This window comes from Pongo pygmaeus, chromosome 4, assembly GCF_028885625.2.
Source record: "Pongo pygmaeus isolate AG05252 chromosome 4, NHGRI_mPonPyg2-v2.0_pri, whole genome shotgun sequence".
In the NCBI taxonomy this organism is placed as follows: domain Eukaryota; kingdom Metazoa; phylum Chordata; class Mammalia; order Primates; family Hominidae; genus Pongo; species Pongo pygmaeus.
In genome coordinates this window covers 76,529,113-76,548,009 of record NC_072377.2, presented here as the reverse complement: position 1 = coordinate 76,548,009, position 18,897 = coordinate 76,529,113, and the positions used below count along the sequence as shown (strand labels likewise).

Genomic DNA, 18,897 nt, shown 5'->3' with positions numbered 1-18,897 from the left:
CTTACTCATTTATCATTACGATGGTTTAATCACCTGAACTGAGAAGAAAAAGATCATTTGCATAAAATGGGTAGGGCTCTAGTATCACTAAAATATTGACGACTTAGGAAGACTTTCGGTTTCTAATCTTGAATAAGAATTAGGATAACTTTAATTATCTTTTCCCCACAACCTAAGTCCTAAAATTCTGGAATATTAAACTCTTGAGGCTGTGTTTTAGAACATGATATCCAAGTTCCAATTTTATTTTCTTGTTAACACAACAGAAGTATCTCAAATATTTTCTTGGCCAGGTAACAAAGAAAAAGAAACCCAAGCCTCACTTCTCTTAAAAGTTTTGGAATTGTACTGATCTAATCTTAGGCTCTTTCCTGTTCTAAATCTCAAATAAAATACTGTATGACAAGGCCGGGCACGGTGGCTCACAGCTGTAATCCCAACACTTTGAGAGGCCGAGACAGGTGGATCACCTGAGGCCAGGAGTTCGAGACTAGCCTGGCCAACATGGTGAACCCCCATCTTTACTGAAAATATAAAAGTTAGCCGGGCGTGACAGCACATGCCTTAATCCCAAATACTTGGGAAGCTGAGGCAGGAGAATCGTTTGAACCCGGGAGGCAGAGGTTTCAGTGAGACAAGACTGTGCCACTGCACTCCAGCCTGGGCAACAGAGCAAGACTCCGTCTCAAAAACAAAAGACAAAAAACAAACAAAAACATATGACAGTTATGCACACATACTCCCTGAAATGTGTTAATACATTTAATTAGTAACATGCAACTATATTAATGGATTACAACCTGAAGAAAAAATTATTTTATAAATGTTAATTCCCCAAATTACAAATCTTAACTGTTTGAAGGATAAACAGGAAGCCTTAATAGGACATACATTCATACACACTCATGCAATCTCTCCTTACATCAACGTTTTATATTCACAATTTCACCTTTAATTCCTTTTACAGAATAGTATCTCCCCATCCTCAAACAGCAGAACCTATAATCAACTGTTTAAAACACATCAAGGAGTTAAGTTAAAATGCGGAAAAATAGGTTTTTACTATACTATACAAATAAGAAAACACTTGTTTTAAGAAATAAATGATGTTCCACAACAAAAGTGTACTAATGTGTAAGCTAAGGAAAAAACAAACAAAACAAAACCTCATACTAAAAACAAGGAAAAAAATCCCAAAAAACATAAGGCTTATCTAGACCCAAAATGGGGTAAGAGGGAAAAAGAAAACTCATTTCCTTTCATTAAAAATCAGAGTGCAACATCTATAGTTAAACAACTTTATTAACATAGTCAAGCAGTGATTAACATTCACATCTATTATGTCACATCATACAAATGTAAATACAAAATTACTACAGTACAATATATATTCTCTGCATGATCCAAAATATTTGGTGGCCCCAAAAAACTCTCTTTAAAATTCAGCAGCTTATCAAAAATTAAAACCGTGTTCTATTTAAAATGGAGATCTGTTAGCACAGAGTTAGACTTCAAGAAATATCAATTTAGTACAGTTTGAGAAGTTGCAGGAGGATATGTTTGAAGGACACATTCTAACATAGTGTGGCAGGTACAGGAAACAAGATTTAAAGCTTTTAAGCATAACTCATACAACCTAAGTTGTCAGCAGAAAGATCCAGTTATTTATAACTAAAGCTAATGCTACTAAATTATTGCACCCAATGTTAACATATTAAGTGTAAAACTGTTTTGTAATATGAAGTGATTTACCACGTTTAAACATCTCTTCTCACAAGATGATAATCTATTAAGTAAAACTAATTATACAGTATTGTCTAATTATTGTCTCCATAAAAATCACCCAAGCTCAATGTGCTTATATATCCATAAAGGAAAACAACAACAAAGTAATATGCGGAAAGTACAGTGGAACCCCTTTATGAGGCCGATATTAGAAGGGGACCAACACTGCCTTATAGGCTAACCATGTTATAACAGGCTTTTAAAAAGATGTAATACCAGCGAAATAGCTAACCTTGAATAATACCAAGCCACAGTATAAGGAAATTCTATGGTAGATAAACAAAAACTGCAATAAAAGGAAAAACTGCTTTTCTTATTAGTGATACATTGCTTGGCAAATAGATTTGGCCTGGTTTTAAAATGTACAAGATGTGAAAAAAAATCACCATTTTAACTTCTTTCAAAGTCATGCATACATTCAGCTATTATGCATCTTTTAAAAAACACAATACATTCTGGGATACAAATCACAATGAACAATTGTGTAATTTAAATGTATACCTTAAAAATTAATATGTATAATAACTAGGCATAAAGAATTATCTACGTAAGTAATGCTAATGGGTGAAAGATCTATGTAAGATTGAAAAAATTAGTCACAACTCACTTGGAAAGCCTAAAGGTGAATAAAACTAACTTTTATGTAAAATCTAATTTTAGAGAGGCATTAGAAGTATCTCCATATTTAATACAGTATAAAATGCACTAAGTTGGTATACAATGCTATATTGCATGGTATTATTACCAGATAATATTGTTAACACAGCTCATTACTGATCTGACTTTTCACTTAGATTATCCCAGGCCCTTAACTATCTTAAGACCAGTTTTCTTAAATGTTCCAAGGCCTATACTTCATTAACAACACTAGTAGCAACAGTTAGTTTCCCCACCTTGTATTATTTGCAAAAATAATTCAGTAAGCAAAGCTGTGTGTGTTTTAAAGTATTATCAAAGGAAGGACTTAAATTGCAGTTATGCATGATACACTCTTCCCCTGGGAAGAATGCTTTTGCACCATTATGTTAATACATTCAATATGAATAATATGAAGCAAAAAACCACTTTTCCCTCATGGCAAAGGACTTAAATTTAGACTAAGAGTTTAAGATGTAATTAATTTATTTCTGGCATTTCTGCTAGGCAGAATAATTATATATAGGGGAGAAAAATTTCCACTTTCCTATTTTGAGAGTTTGAAGAAAATGACGACCGTATGTAGCTCATTTTCAGGTAAACCTGTACGCAAAAGGCTTGTCAGGAGGGCTTTATACCACCCCAGCCTGCTAGAATATTAGGAAAAAAATCAGACTAAATGGAAAGATTCTCAATGAAATACACTAAAAAACAAAGAATGTAACTAAGATGACCCTTTATAAGCATGTCACCAAAGCAAAAACAATACAAGAGTATTCACCTGAGATAAAACTTGTATCTGAATATTTTATAACTGAGTAGACACAGCATTTCAAGAGGAAACTCCATTGAAATTAGTTTAAAATATACATCTGATCCTATTTTACAATATATGCAATTTAAGCAATTCAGATCAATGAAAAAGTCTTAACCAAAAAAATCACAGTGTTTATCAATGTTAATTACAAAATGTATGCTACTTGTTTTGTTTTTAAGATGTAATGGCTTGGTTAAGTGTTTTAAAATCTATTCTTCTGAAATCTAACTTGCGTAACAAAATCAAGTAGCAATAATGTAAAGCATCAGAACTGGCTCTTAAAAGATTATTTACATGTTGATTATTTGGGAAATAACCAACCAAAAAATATAAAAAAGTGATTTTTTTTTTTTTACACAGTATGAAGTCATTGAAGAGATTAGACAATACAAAAAGCAAAATTCTTTCCTGAATAAATGAATACCTGTGGCACTAAGTTCACTCGCTAATGGACTGTAACACGGAACTGCCAAACATGCATTTAAGTTATATTAATTACACTTTCTGTTTCCAACTTAGGTTGATCAGCAGCTTTGTTCTGTTAGAATCCTTCAAAGAGAGAAGCTCAAACAGGAAAAAGAAGGCATATATAAAACAGTAAACACTGACCTCCTGAGGTTCCTACAACATAAAAATATTCAAGTAGAAAATCTACATCACTTAGCAGCGGCTATTTCTGTAGTTGAGCACACTAACAGCATTTTAGTGTGTAAGGAGCAGATGAAGTAAGCCGTGCTTTAAGCATGCCAAGAGGCAGAAACACTGGAATGTAACAAAGACAAACTCACAATTTCATAGACATTCAGTCAACATTCAAAACTATTAAGACTACACCACAAGAATTAAGTTGCTTTATATATATCCCATGATGTATTAGGTTTTATCAGAATAAATGCTAAATCAGAGCTTACCTCAAAAGATAACTTAAATGGCTTCTGCAAATTCCTGTTCTACACTATGTATCTGAAATATAAATTAGGAAGAAACAATAACCTCAAGGGTGAAAAGTACACAAAAAATCCCAACTCAAATTCAGATTGCCAGTCATATTTACCTAATTTTATTTTCTATTTTCAAATTAAATTTCATTTAAATACAAAAAAAGTCAAGTGATTACAAAACTGGGTGCATTTTTAATAGTGTTATTCATCTGCCTAACTGGAAACTAATTTTTAACGAGACAGGTGACAATATTGCCTTTAGTCAATACAGAATTGTCAACCACAGGTTCAAATAACTTTACTGAAGATTGTTATGTGTTTAAATTGAATTTGGTCATGTCCATTTAAAATACTATCTATTCCAGAATATTAATCTCTCATATTAGAATTCTAAGTATTTGAAGCACTACAGAGTATCACTATAATCTAAGAATAAAACAGCTACTCTACTCAGTTATTAAAAGACTAACAGGGAGGCAAATTTTGAGCTCCCAGTGAAGCAATGGTACTAGAAAACAAAATGCTGTATACCCTTTGAATCCAACTTATAATTTTAAAAATATCAGGCACTATAAAATAATTTAATTTCAGGCTCTACAGACTGAAATTTGCAAAGCCAAAGTAGAGGAAAGGTGAAAGAACATGTTAAAAAACAGAACAAAACAAAACAAAACAAAACACACACACACACAGTAACAAAAACCTTTCTACATGCTACCATGCATTTGAAATTTTTGAAACAGTATAAATTCACACGCACACAGCTCAAACTTCAGTGCAATGGCTGTATCATTCAACACTTTTAGAGAATAGAACCATGCAGAGGAGCAACTGCTTATAAAAATGGTTATTCAGTATTTATTCTGCAATGCAAACGTGACAAACTAAAATATAAAAAGGCTGTTATGGCTTAACATTTTTGTTGCAGATTAAATATGCAGCATTGAAAAATGGAAAGGCGTGGCTTCATCTCTGACCAGCAGAGTTAAAAAGAAAAATCTCTCCATTTTCCTTCATCATCATGGGATACACTGTTCAGGCAATCCAAATTAATAAAGACTTGCACTTTCATATGAACACAAGATCAAGTGTACCAGTTAGGTTTTCACATTCACAGTATATAAGAAAATACACATGGAAGGAAAAGTAAAGGGTTAACTTAACAAGGATTTATTCACAGGAATACATGTAAGTAGAGAAAAATAACAGAAAAGCTAAACAAATGAAATGAAGAGGATCCAAACCAACTTTCACTCTGTAGCTTTTAACTTGCACCCTGTGTGCATATATCTAGGGCACAGAGGGCCACCAACATGCGCCAAAATACAGTGTAGGAACCCTGCATTACATCCATTAACTTAAACATATCTTTAAGATCATGCTTTGAACAAAAAAAGGGAAGCTTAGAAGGCAGTATGTTGAGTGGGAATAAACATTGAAATATAGCAATCATTTTTCAACTTCTACAATTGTCTTTATGTGCCAACTAACATTTATGCAGCCTTTTACAGATCTTTTACCATGTAATTTAAATTTTAGAAGTTTTGATAAAATCACTAGTAGTATATAACCATGCAGAAAGCACATCACACTGACAGCACAGAGGCAAAGATTTTGCACAGGTATATCAGCTTTCCACATTGTGCAGGTTACACACAATACAATATCAATCTTATTCCTAACAGATCCTAAAAAAGATATTTCAAGGCCTACCTGTAAACTACAGTACTTTATATATCTATATTCTTAATAAAAATAAAATCCACAAATCTTAAAAAGGAACTTTAAATGCAGGGCTATATTGAATTGGTAAACCGCAACACAAACTGGCGCAACATAGGTAAATGAATACCAATCTCACTCTATGTGATGCAAGCATGCTACTTTCCCACTAATTTAAATTACTTTCAACCACTATGAGCCATAATGCATGCCTGAACCTTAAACTGCACTTTAAAAAGTAACATCTTGGCCTAGAAATTAAATCTAATGAACCATCAAATTATATCCGCTACATTAATGTTCAATGCAAAATTAAGATGTCATCTTTAGTTTGATATGCCCAACCCCATTTATTCCTCCCCTCCCTGCCCACCCCAAAAAAGGTAAAAGGAGTGACTCATTTGGCATTTCACAGGGTGCTTCATTGTTTATGTTTGTTTTGTTTTATTTCCAACTTTTTTGGGGTACCTTAAATTGTAACTTCCAAGAACCTGCTTCTACTATGGGAAGGCAAGCTGACTTTAACTATATTAGTTTTGTTTGTGTAGTTCTTCATCAACATGCAAAACAAGGCCCCATCATGTGGGAAAACTTATATAAAAAAAACTTTAAATTAAAAAAAAAAAAAAGCTTCTTTACTATTTGTAACTCCCATTCTTAGGTTTCCTTTATTGTGCGCTATAGAATTGTTCCTCTTTCTTGTCCCTAGGCATCATTTATATGGTTCTTGTTTTGGTACAATTCCCCATAATATTCCACAATGTACTGTTTTGTGAGTAGACTGAATAGATTTTTTTTTTTTTTTTTTGCTTCTTCACATCCACTGCGGAGTTGTAACTGGAGACATATTTCCACCCACAAAGACTCCAGATGTTAAAACATTTCCCAACATCGACTTAATACAGTGACGGCAACACCTCCCTCCCGCCCCTCCCAGTAGGGTTGGGATTGTACTGTATTCCCTACTGGTTTACCCTTCCCCCCTGTAAAGGGTAACATTTTCCCTGGGTGCAGAGGCTCCCTCATAGTCTCCAAGACTGAAGGACCTATAAGAAAAAGAACAAAAACAATTTTATCTTTAACAATCGTTTGTCTTTCAAAGCCAGCGGAACACAAAATTAATCAAATAAGAATGCTATCTTTACCTATAAGGAAAAGGAGAAATTTGGACAAATTGCCTAATATTGTGTTAGTCACTTACAACCATGCTGCTTCCTTCTCCTATGGCACTGAATTGTTTGCTGCATCAGGTATGAAAAGTGAGGCCAAGCTGGGTAGGAGAGTTGTATAGACAGGTGCACAACTTTGTATAGTGAAATATGCCTCGTATGATGCTATCAGTCTAATTCTTTATCCCCTTTTGCAAAATGGGACCCAGCGGGAACTGGTTATTTCTTACATAACAAGTGGCCTTACTTTCTTAAAAATAAAGTAGCACTTTCTTTAGGACAATCCTTAGAATGAAAACCCCATCTTTTTTCCCCCCAGTATTCCCAATATTAAGCAAACAAAAATCCAACCTATCAAAACACAAAGGAGCACTTGTTATTTGGGGTTGTCTGGTATTTTAGCCTAGAAGGCACTAGAAGTGTTCATTACCACAGCAGGGTCACTACATTCAGTAATTATCAGAAAACAAATTCTACATAAAAACAGAGAGAAAAAGGCAAATTTAACATTTATTTATTTATTTTGGAGATAGCACCTTGCTCTGTCACCCAGGCTGGAATGCAGTGGTGTGAATATGGCTCACTGAAGCCCCAACCTCCTGGGCTCAAGCAATCCTCCTGCCCCAGCCTCCTGAGTAGCTGGGACCATAGGTGCATACCACCATGCCCAGCTAACTTTTTTCTTCTTAATTTTTTTCATAGAGATGGAGGTCTCATCATGTTGCCCAGGCAGGTCTCAAACTCCTGGGCTCACAATGCTCCCACCTCAGCCTCCCAAAATGCTAGGATTATAGATGTGGGCCATCACACCCTGCCTACACTTGCCTTCTTGATGTTCCTAATTAGTTCTCATTCTGATCCTATTTCACTTGGTCATTTCCACTATCTTCCAGTCACTTCGTTTTCCTGGTAACAACTTTTTTCTATGCTAAACAGTTTTAATGATAAAAAGGATATTAAGAAATAAGGTAAGATTATTGGGAGATTTAAACTGTTACCTGATAGTGGTCCTTTTACAAACAGAACTCTACTACCCAATCATGCCAAATTTTGGTCATTTACGAACGTTCATGTGAATTCACAGAGGGCAGTTAATCCATCTGTGTAGAAATACAAGCAACCCCTTTTCTCCTGCCTCTGAAGAAAGGGAAGAGGAGTATAAAAAGGCAGGAATAAAAGATACTGATCTACTTTTAGCTCTAATTACAAAACCGAGAACTATTTCATACTGTCTTAGAACAGTTAATTCATAATTGGTGATGAGACCACAGAGGTAATAAATCTGAAAGTGCTCAAGACTTGTTAGTAGCTCATTGAACCTTTGAAGCTACAAGTCATTCTCATCTTTTGCATTCTCATAATCTAACATAAGGTGAATCCAGCACTTTTCCAAAATGCCAAAGCCATTTTGGAAAACAGCTCTTGAGGATTCAAGACTGAAGGAGGACAACACATACAAAGGGCTCTGACACATTCTGGAAGCTTCGAGTCCATTTCTACTACCTTCTAGGTTAGACAGCTTGGATGGTGAAATCTTTCCAGATTTAAATTTTAGCTTGGAGTAAACAAGCAAGCAAGCCAAAAAAAAAAAACCCTCCAATTCAATCTAAAGTGTAATTCAACTTGGTGTACATCTTCTGTACATGCTCATTCAGCACATCTTCTGGCTTCCAGTCAAATATGTCTTAATTCATGTTGAAAATCTAAAGATGCATGTCGAAACCCTGATATTTATTGTACTGGCCCAGTTCCTAACCTTTACTGAGTCAACTTAGTGTGCCAGGCAACATACTAAGTTCTGGCATCACATACAGTATAGTATTTAATCCTCAACATAACTCAATGACAAAACCGAAGCTCAGAGATGAGAACTGCTAGTCCCATTTAAGTACAGAAAAGCTCAAGGAGCAAGAGTCCAAATGAATATAGTCCATCCCAAATTAAAACAGAATCTTTCATTACTTATTTTAAAGTATAGTGCTAGGCACCGGGCTCAGTGGCTCACACCTGTAAATCCCAGCACTTTGGGAGGCCGAGGTGGGTGCATCATGAGGTCAGGAGTTCGAGACCAGCCTGGCCAACATGGTGAAACCCCATCTCTACTAAAAATACAAAAATTAGCCAGGCATGGTGGCATGCACCTGTAATCCCAGCTACTTGGGAGGCTGGGGCAGGAGAATTGCTTGAACCCAGGAGGCGGAGATTGCAGTGAACCGAGATTGCGCCACTGCACTCCAGCCTGGGCGAGAAGAGTCTCTGTCTCCAAAAAAAAAAAAAAAGAGTGATGGGCACATGGTAGGTACCCAGTGAAACATACAGTGAAAAACAAAAACAGCGGGAAAACCCAATTGAGTTTTCTTTCAAAGCACATGAAATGAAAAGTCCTTGTTATAGCAGAGACTATAAATTCATGCTCCAAAATGAAATCAATTTTACTCCATAACTACGAATGCCAATGTCTTCTTGCAGGAAGAAAGAAAGAAAAAAAGGAATAGTTGAAGCAATGTCGAGAAATCCAACCAGTGTACCAACATGGATTTCTTTATACCTACGATTCAACCTGGAGCTATTCGTTTTTCTTGGCTTGTTGGTTCTATTAAGAAAATTTCTTTAGCCTTCACTTAAGTAATTTTATTTTGTATTTATTTGAGATGGAGTCTTGCTCTGTCCCCTAGGCTGGAGTGCAGTGGCAAGATCTTGGCTCACTGCAATCCCCATCTCCCAGGTTCAAACAATATTCCCACCTCAGCCTCCTGAGTAGCAGGGACTACAAAAGCACGTGCCACCACACGTGGCTAATTTTTGTATTTTTAGTAGAGATGGGTTTTGACCATGTTGGCCAGGCTGGTCTCAAACTCCTGACCTCAAATGACCTGCCCACCTTGGCCTCCCCAAGTGCTGGCATTACAGGCATGAGCCACCACACCTGGCTCACCTAAGTAATTTTAAATTTAAAGCCCAAGATAGAATGATATGAGGCTACATTTTATTCAACCTCTATAGAAAACGAATAGCTTTTTATTTTATTTAGTAGTTTGAAATGATAGCCCTAACAAAATTTTCTTCATCCTGAAAATTTCCAAACTTCTTATAACTTACCCCTAATTTTGGGACTGCAGCTTAAGTGTATTAGATTAAACACCATAAAAAGCTGCAAGACGCTCTTTTAAGGGAAGAGGAAACTGGTCAGAGAAACGCCTCCAATTTTCATCACCAACTTGATTTTTAAATCCATGAAGGATCTGTAAGAGTGAAAAACCATTAATTTATCAATAACAAGAGAAAAATTCAGATCAGCATAGCTTCTGAAATCCAACACAACTGATTTTATTATTTATAAATTTTATCCATTTTAAAGTAGCAATTCTCAAACTTCGTAGGATTCTACACCATTCCCTGCTAATATGGTCTGGCTCTGTGTCCCCACCCAAATCTCATCTTGAATTGTACTCCCATAATTCCCACGTGTTGTGGGAGGGACCCAGTGGGAGATAATTGAATCATTGGGGTAGTTTTTCCTATACTCTTCTGGTGGTAGTGAGTAAGTCTCATGAGATCTGATGGCTTGATAAGGGGAAACCCATTTCACTTGATTCTCATTTTCTTTCTTGCCTGCTGCAATTTAAGACTTGTCTTTCACCTTCCACCATGACAGTGAGGCCTCCCCAACCACATGGAACTGTGAGTCGAATTAAACCTCTTTCTTTTGTAAATTACCCAGTCTTGGGCATATCTTTTTGTGTGTTTGGGGGGGACAGAGTTTCACTCTTATTGCCCATGCTGGAGTGCAATGGCACGATCTTGGCTCACTGCAACCTCCACTTCCTGGGTTCAAGTGATTCTCCTGCCTCAGCCTCCTGAGTAGCTGGGATTACAGCCGTCTGCCACCACCCCCAGCTAATTTTTTGTATTTTTAGTAGAGATGGCGTTTCACCATGTTGGCCAGGCTGGTCTTGAACTCCTGACCTCAGGTGATCCACCCGCCTCGGCCTCCCAAAGTGCTGGGATTACAAGTATGAGCCACTGAGCCCGGCCCTTGGGCATATCTTTATCAGCAGCGTGAATATGGACTAATACACTGGCCTTGCCTAAAAGTACCTCATAGCATATGCTTAAACTCTGCTTTGAGAAGTTTAGAATTTGGCAAGTGTTCCAGTAACAGATATACTCTAAGCAATCTCTGATACCATACTAATGAAAAAACAAAGCAGTAGAGAAGTCATCCAAGCAATACAATTTTTATGTTGTATTTTTTCAAACTGGAAATATACAAGCTTTGAGTTCATGGCAAACTATAGTTCACTAACTTTAATCTTGGGTGATTCAAATGTGTAACTGCATTTTATTTTTTACTGTGGTTGAGCACTGATGAGTTAATCAAAAGGGGGTATTAACAAAGCAAATAATGACATGGGCTTACTCCTGTGGCAGCCATTTAGATTTACTCTTTTTCAGATTATACTCAAAGTCTCCATTTCCATCTTGAAAAACATATACTATTTTCCTTAAATGGAATAATGGGACCACCTAAACTAGTGGTACACTTGGGAAAATACTTTCAAAGTGCATCCTCTACAGATAAGAGTCACTGCTGCATTTTAAGAAAAGATCAAGCCAACTTTGTTACCAAGAATAAAGGTTATATATATAAACTGTCAATACTGACTTGAAGAGCCTAAGTTTCACAAAAAATGTAAACATAATTTAAAGTTTTCCAATAAGATATTAACAGTCCCAAGATGATGCATTATAAAGACTTATTAGTTACCTTACAGAACATGTCTCTGAGATCATCTTTTGGGTTAATCCATGATGCAACGGCATCACAAAAAAATATAAAATCCTGTAACAATCAAGAAACACATCTTAGGTTGATATTATATTGGTCAAACTCAGCAAAAGATATATGTAAACCTCAGAGTTTAAGTCACAATAGAATCTAGCTTAAAAAAGGAAACATTTAAAAATTAACTATGATCATAAGGAAGTAGAAGAGATTACCTTAATGGCTGTCCCTATTAGCCCACAGTCAAGGAACCTCAACTCATTCAGTTTATACCAGACTTTAATGTCCTGCACCACACAACAAAATAACCCCCTGTGCAGTAAATGTTCAGCATCAGAAATGAACTGAAAGCACCAAATCGACACCCATAAAAATACTCTTTCATTTACCGGATTAAAGAAAAACATAAAACCAATGATCTTACAGTTCTGACTGGCCTAGAAAGAAATTAAAGCTAGCTAAATATATATTAAATGACCTTGATTTGAAATAGAGAAATTAGTAATTTCAAGGTCCATTTTCAGATATAACTTAGTTGAAACAACCAAAAAATTGAAGAAAAACTAATTATGTAATTACAAATACCCAATCCAAACAAGAACAAAAAACCCAACTTTTGGACAATTACTTAAAAGATAATCAGGCTATTCTGACTACAAGAACAAGATGATAATATGCTTTAAGCATTTCATTAAAATATTCTCAATCTTGCCTATCATACTGAAACATTAACAGTTCAACAAACAGCATTCAACATATTGCTGATTTTGACATGTCAACTATAAATTTTACTATTAAATTCAGAGAACTTCACTAATTTCAAAAAATTTGGTAATACTACAGTGTGTGTATGTTTATTTAAGCAAATAAGATTTGCTTAACATAATTTATAATTTATTCAAATTATGGCTTCCAAATACCAAATCTGATGTTAAAAATTTAAATGCACAGATACCTAGAATTTGTGATCAAAAAATTTAAATGTAAATAAACCTATGACATTTTATTTTAACCATATCCAAAATAAGGTATGTGAATCAAAGTTATAAAACAGAAATTTCTACCAACTCTTAAGTTGGTAACAATTTTATGATCATACATGTGCTACTTTTATCATCTTAAAACATTAATTCAAAAAGAAAGAAACAATAAAATCCTGGTCGGAAGATACTTTTGAAAAAGATGGTACATGTCATATCAGATACCTCTAACACACATTTGAGATCACACAAAGTTCTTAAGTATTAAAAAAAAAAAAAAACCAGAAAATGTCAAAAGCTTATTTTTTAACTAGAAACCTCTCAAGATGGCACTGGCTTGTTCTAACAGTAAGTTATGAATATTTTATGAGTGTGAAATCAGTCAGAAGTTATTTTCTAATTCTAACTTGTAGGTTTTCAACGTCTATCACCTATATCGATTTGAATTTTATAAAACAGAATTAACGTTTCTAAAACCGAGTGAAGAAAAACCACAATACAAGCTAGGAAACATCAAAGGGTCACAATTTAAAAATGTTCAAAACACCCCTCTTGGAGTGGAAAGTTTCAATTTTCTTGAAAATTAAGAATTGTGAGAAAGTTATTGCTATAAAAGCATTTTTTTGGGGCAGTTTTATAACTCTTGTGTGCATTCCTGGAAACCAAAATTTAGTTCTTCGCTTCCTTCCCTCAACTACATTTTTTTTTTCCAGACGAAGTCTCGCTCTTGTCCCCCAGACTGGAGAGCAATAGCGTGATCTCAGCTCATTGCAACCTCCGCCTCCCAGGTTCAAGCAATTCTCCTGCCTCAGCCTCCTGAGTAGCTGGGATTACAGGCACCTGCCACCACGCCTGGCTAATTTTTTATGTGAAGTAGAGACGGGGTTTCACCATGTTGACCTGGCTGGTCTCGAACTCCTGACCTCGTGATCTGCCCGCCTTGGCCTCAACTACATTTTTTAATTGATTTGATGTATCTTGGGTCTCTTGTCTACAGGATTTCTTCCACGCTTTCTTTTCCTTAAACGTGTCTGCTGAAGAATCCAGGTATTTAACCTAGAGTCCCACAGTTAGCATTTTGTTCACTGAATATACATGGTGTAATTCAACATGTTTTTGTTTTGTTGTGTTTAGAAAATTGGCAGTTGGATCCAGATGCTCAACTGGACTCATGTTCAATACTACTTTCGAATAATTAAAATGTCTACACATAACTTGAACTTGGAAAACATAGTAAAGATGAATAAATCATAAGCTCTCAAAATTAGAGCAATTTCAATGGTTGATTTGTATTTTGTTTTATTCATTATTTCTAAATCTGATTCAAAGTATTTTATTTAGAACAGAGAGATAGTATTCCTACTATTTGGTCACTCTATTAAGTGTAGATATCCACAAACTGATAACCAGGGATGGGAGGCAGGGACAAAGTAAATAAATGAGGTCTGAAATTTGGATGAAAGAAGCCATGGCCTGATTCAAGACAAGAATATAACCTTGTTGTCCCAATCTGCTGTTACTATCTCATTTCATGACAAAAAAACTTTAGGGAAAAAAAAAGGCATTACAATTTCAAGATATTAAGAAATATACATTTTAAAGGTTTAACTGTATTTTGATATCTTTGAAAATAACTTTTTATAATTAAAGTATTAGAATGTTTCTTCCTTTAAAATTTTATTAATTAGACATTAAAAACAAATCTTTGTGAACATCTTACTTGGATTACGCCACTGGGATTTACACTGATCATGGTACAAATTCCACGGAATGCTGAATCCTTTTCCTCATTGTCTCTTATGTTTCTCAGAGAGGTGCACCTATTGAATTACAGAATTGAGTTTAGCATTTAAGTAACAAGCAGATTCAATTACAATATTAATGGACAGTATTTAATGGAATAAGCACCACAGTATAGATAATGATTATATTAAAAGAGTTTTTCGGAAAGCTTTAGTTTCGTTTACTCATACTTCCTGTTTGTTGGGCCCATCTTATCTCAATACAGTAGAAACAGTGAAATCCACATTTTCTTAATAAATTGCATTTATAAAGCAGATAACTAATTTGAATCTCCCATTTAAACTATTAATGAGCCTGAGCCAAGAAGAACAAATTACCAAATTAACTTTTAAAATTGTACTCATGACTTGTATTCCATTAAACACTACTAAAATGATTTGAATTGAAAGATTATCAATTGAAAGAAGCAAAACATAGGATATAGTGCCACAATATAAACTATTACTATATAGCTTATGGTGTAGATGTTTAACTTCTACATTAACAAGCAAATAATATTTTTATACATAACAAATTTAAACATGTATTTCTTAATGCAATCCAAGTTTCCAAATTAATTCTAAAAAAGAAACGTAATGCAAAAACCTAAATTTATAGAATTTGCATGCATCTTTATTTTTCTGGTGGATATTTAAATGCTTTTTATGTATAATCAAGCTTTTTAACACAGCAAGCATGTGACAATCTTATCCCATGCATCAATTAGTCGTTAGCCACAACATAAAATAAATATACATGACGATGCTATTGAAAAACCTCACAAACCTGATAGGACAAGATTAGTCACATGGTTGGCAATGATAAAGGATTGTGATTTTTGTAACCAACTGAAAATATATCTAAAAGTGAGATAGAGAAAGAAAGAGTGAAGAAAAATGAATTAAAAAAAAAGATTGAATAATACACACCAGGGTCTTATAAACTGCTGTAGCATGGGGGCCACCTCTTGAGGACAAACGTAACCAAGACGACCAATTGTTATTGCTAAGGTAACGCAATCACGGTTATACACCACCAAACGCCAACCAAGACATGAGCAAATGAGGGGGAAGGAGAAAAAATAAAGAAAAAACAACAAATAACTCAGAAACAGAAACCAACAGAATTTGTGTATGATAATAAACATAAGATTTCACCAGTGCTGTTTATTACCACCCCCTAAAATAAGGGGCAGCAACATATATGGCATACTCTTGGAAAAAGAAAAACAAAAGGAATTAAAAAAATCTAAAGATTGAGAGAACACCAAAAACCATGATGAATTGCTTTTCTCGCTCAATCGAGTGTCAAGGTATCATTCTGTTAATAAGATGAGCAGTTAAATGGACAAATTTAGAGAACCTTCATTCAAAAGCCAGCCAAAATTTCAGAATTTAATAATAAAATCCATAGTTTTTTTCGTGAGGAAATATCAGTAAATGTGATTATATTTCTCAAGTATCTCAAACTAATACAGGTAAAAGTGATTTCCATTCCTTGGAAATTATCTAGGGAATTTAAACCAAATTTTTGGTAGTTTTAAAAATTTTTTCTTTGATTAACATTTGCCAAACCAACCAGTGGAAATTTGTTACCTTACATCAAAATCAACTGTCAGATTTTAGGTCTCATGGTACTCACTGAACGAATGGATTAGAATATTGCTATGCTACAATGTCAAATCTCATGTTGTCAAACCTCTGATAACTCAGGTAACAGTCCACTAACTTTAAGACATGTTTGAAATAAAATTCTAATAAAGGAAATTTACAGTCCACTGCAATGACATATGATATGTGGACCATAGGAAAAAATAAATATTCTGTTTCTGCTATTAAAGGTACAGCACAAAATAGATACTACATTTTACTAATTACATACTATTTTTTTTTTACAATTTTGAAGTGGGCAAACATATATTCACCATAGAAATTGAGGAAGTCTTTAAACTTACAAAGAGCTAAAACAAGTGCAACTCGGAACTGCATTCTGCAATTCAAAGGTACGTACATGTAAATACATTCATACACAACAGGAAAAAATACAAACAGAAAACAAACCATGAAGTGCTTTAATGGTGTTCTCTCAAAAACTTACAGGTTAACCTTTCATAAAAAAAGGGTGGGGGATAAAGAAAAATGTTTAAGGATTACTTGAAGCAAACTACACAGATAATACTAAAATCCAGCAGATTCATATGAAGCAAGAGAAAGAAAACCTATGTTCAAAAGACACAAACTATGCAACATTCTCATTAAACAGGCAAGTATGAACAATCCAATGAAACATGCGATAAAGCAGATGATGGTCCATTGAAAAAGTTCAGTGCAGGATATACTAATCGGAAAAAAGCAAATTAATGGCAGACTAAGGAATTGGCTTTATGAAATACTGAGATAAAGGTAATTAAAAGCTGCTAAAATCTAGATATTAGCCATTGACAACGATTTTAATAATTAAAAAAACCCACTTTTTTGGGTAAGAAATAAAGAAAACAATACTTTATGTAGCCACTTGTGATAACAGGTAATCTAATGAATCCCAAGTGTGTTTCTCAATAATATCAATTTAATCCATCAACTTTAGGGTATTATGACTTATTTATTTATGTAGGACATAATCATACTTAAAATATAATCTTATAAATAAAGCCAATTTGTTAAACTATGTAACAAATTCACCAGTTGATATCCCACAAGAAACTTTCATATACATTACACTCAACATTTATTTGCAGTTAAGCATTCACATTTAAAAATAAATAGAAGTTTCTTTAGGTTCAACAATAATTTTATAATGGCAACTGTTTCAAATCTGAATGTCATGTATAGGTACTGCATTCTGAAAAGATAAAATCCTAACAAGATTTCATAACCCATCCTATACATAGATTTTTGTACTTTTCAGCAAGAAAATCTAATTCACTTTGTGAAATAAACAGTACCCATACAGCCAAACAGCCAGATAACTGCTTCATAATTAAAAGATTTCCTTCCATACCAATAAACATTATCAATTTTAATAGCATTAGAATAAAATGAACTTTCTATAACTTAAAAATACCAAATAAAAATGCCTTTGAAAAGTAACTTTCTTATTTGGAAAACCTTATTTTAATCTTTGGTATTCTGGTAGAATACTCATTGAATTATAAATAAATTATGGGAATCATCTTAGTATGTAAAGAAAGGAATGTGCCTGAATGAAAACAAAATTTCTGTTTTTCTGGATTGTTAGCAGCAATCAGGGAGGGTAGAAAGAAAAGGACCGAATCCACCCACAAATGTGTTCTATAGTATGGAAGGTACTCTTTAATATAAACATGCTCTCTATAAATGCAAAAGAGAAACAAGCTTCCTAAAAAAATAAATAAATAAAAAAAAAAAATCCCATAACATACTGCCTAAATTCCCAATTCGAAGAAAATTATATGATGAAATACAAACTACAAATGCCACTGTTAACCAATTTGCCACTGAATCTTTTTGACCACACTTGGACAGATTAAAAAAAACATTACTTCCCAGCTCCCAGTTACTCTCCGAATTGATTTAAAAGCAAAATTCAGGTGGTTCAATAGTTATCTTTGCTGGGATCCATTTTAGGAAGTATTATAACACTGGAATAGGGGAAAAAAGTGTTTTTCTGGTGATACCACTGAATATATAACCACCGAAAACTGGTTATAGAATGTAGCTGAAACAGTCTAATTACTGAAAATCCAAAATAGCAATTAAATACAAAATAAGCTAGATTTTAAAAGCTAGTTTTGCTTTGGTTTCTCTACGCATATTAAAATTAAAAGGCAACAAATTTTCTCTTCACTGAAACAGTTCAGTCATATGGTACCTGTATTCTCTAACAACGTCTTTGGTGTGTTGGGTCTGTTAATGATTTCTACAAGCTGGTGCAACACCATAGGAATATAAGGCTGCATCTCTATACCTAGAGATCATCCCAAAAAGAAAAAAACAAAAAAGAAAAAATTGAACGTTAAAATATCAATGTGAAATATTTTGCTTCCTGTATTAACTCTGACATGTCATATATAGAAATACAAATAATTAAAATTAAAGCAATTACAAAAATATCAAGGCACCTAAAAATGTATATTTTATTTATTTATTTATTTTGAGACAAAGTTTCACTCCGTCGCCAGGCTGGAGTGCAGTGGTGCAATCTCAGCTCACTGAAACCTCTGCCTCCCAGGTTCAGCGATTCTCCTGACTCAGCCTCCCAAATAGTTGGGATTATAGGCACCCGCTACCATGCCAGCTAA

The 18,897-nt window shown here is 34.3% G+C and overlaps 1 protein-coding gene across 3 annotated transcripts in view; it reads right to left on the bottom strand.

Annotated features, from left to right (window-relative positions):
- Window positions 1–1,284: 1,284 nt before the first annotated feature.
- Window positions 1,285–18,897, bottom strand: part of TNPO1 (transportin 1) — a 98,301-nt gene continuing 80,688 nt past the window's right edge. For all 3 annotated transcript variants that reach the window (XM_054489913.2, XM_054489914.2, XM_054489915.2), the window contains exons 20-25: window positions 18,468–18,563; window positions 15,548–15,623; window positions 14,557–14,656; window positions 11,839–11,913; window positions 10,170–10,312; window positions 1,285–6,947 (exon numbers count right to left, since the gene is read on the bottom strand). In XM_054489913.2, coding sequence (XP_054345888.1) covers window positions 10,205–10,312; window positions 11,839–11,913; window positions 14,557–14,656; window positions 15,548–15,623; window positions 18,468–18,563 — 455 coding nt within the window. In that variant the 3' untranslated portion in view covers window positions 1,285–6,947; window positions 10,170–10,204. The remainder of the gene's footprint in view (window positions 6,948–10,169; window positions 10,313–11,838; window positions 11,914–14,556; window positions 14,657–15,547; window positions 15,624–18,467; window positions 18,564–18,897) is intronic.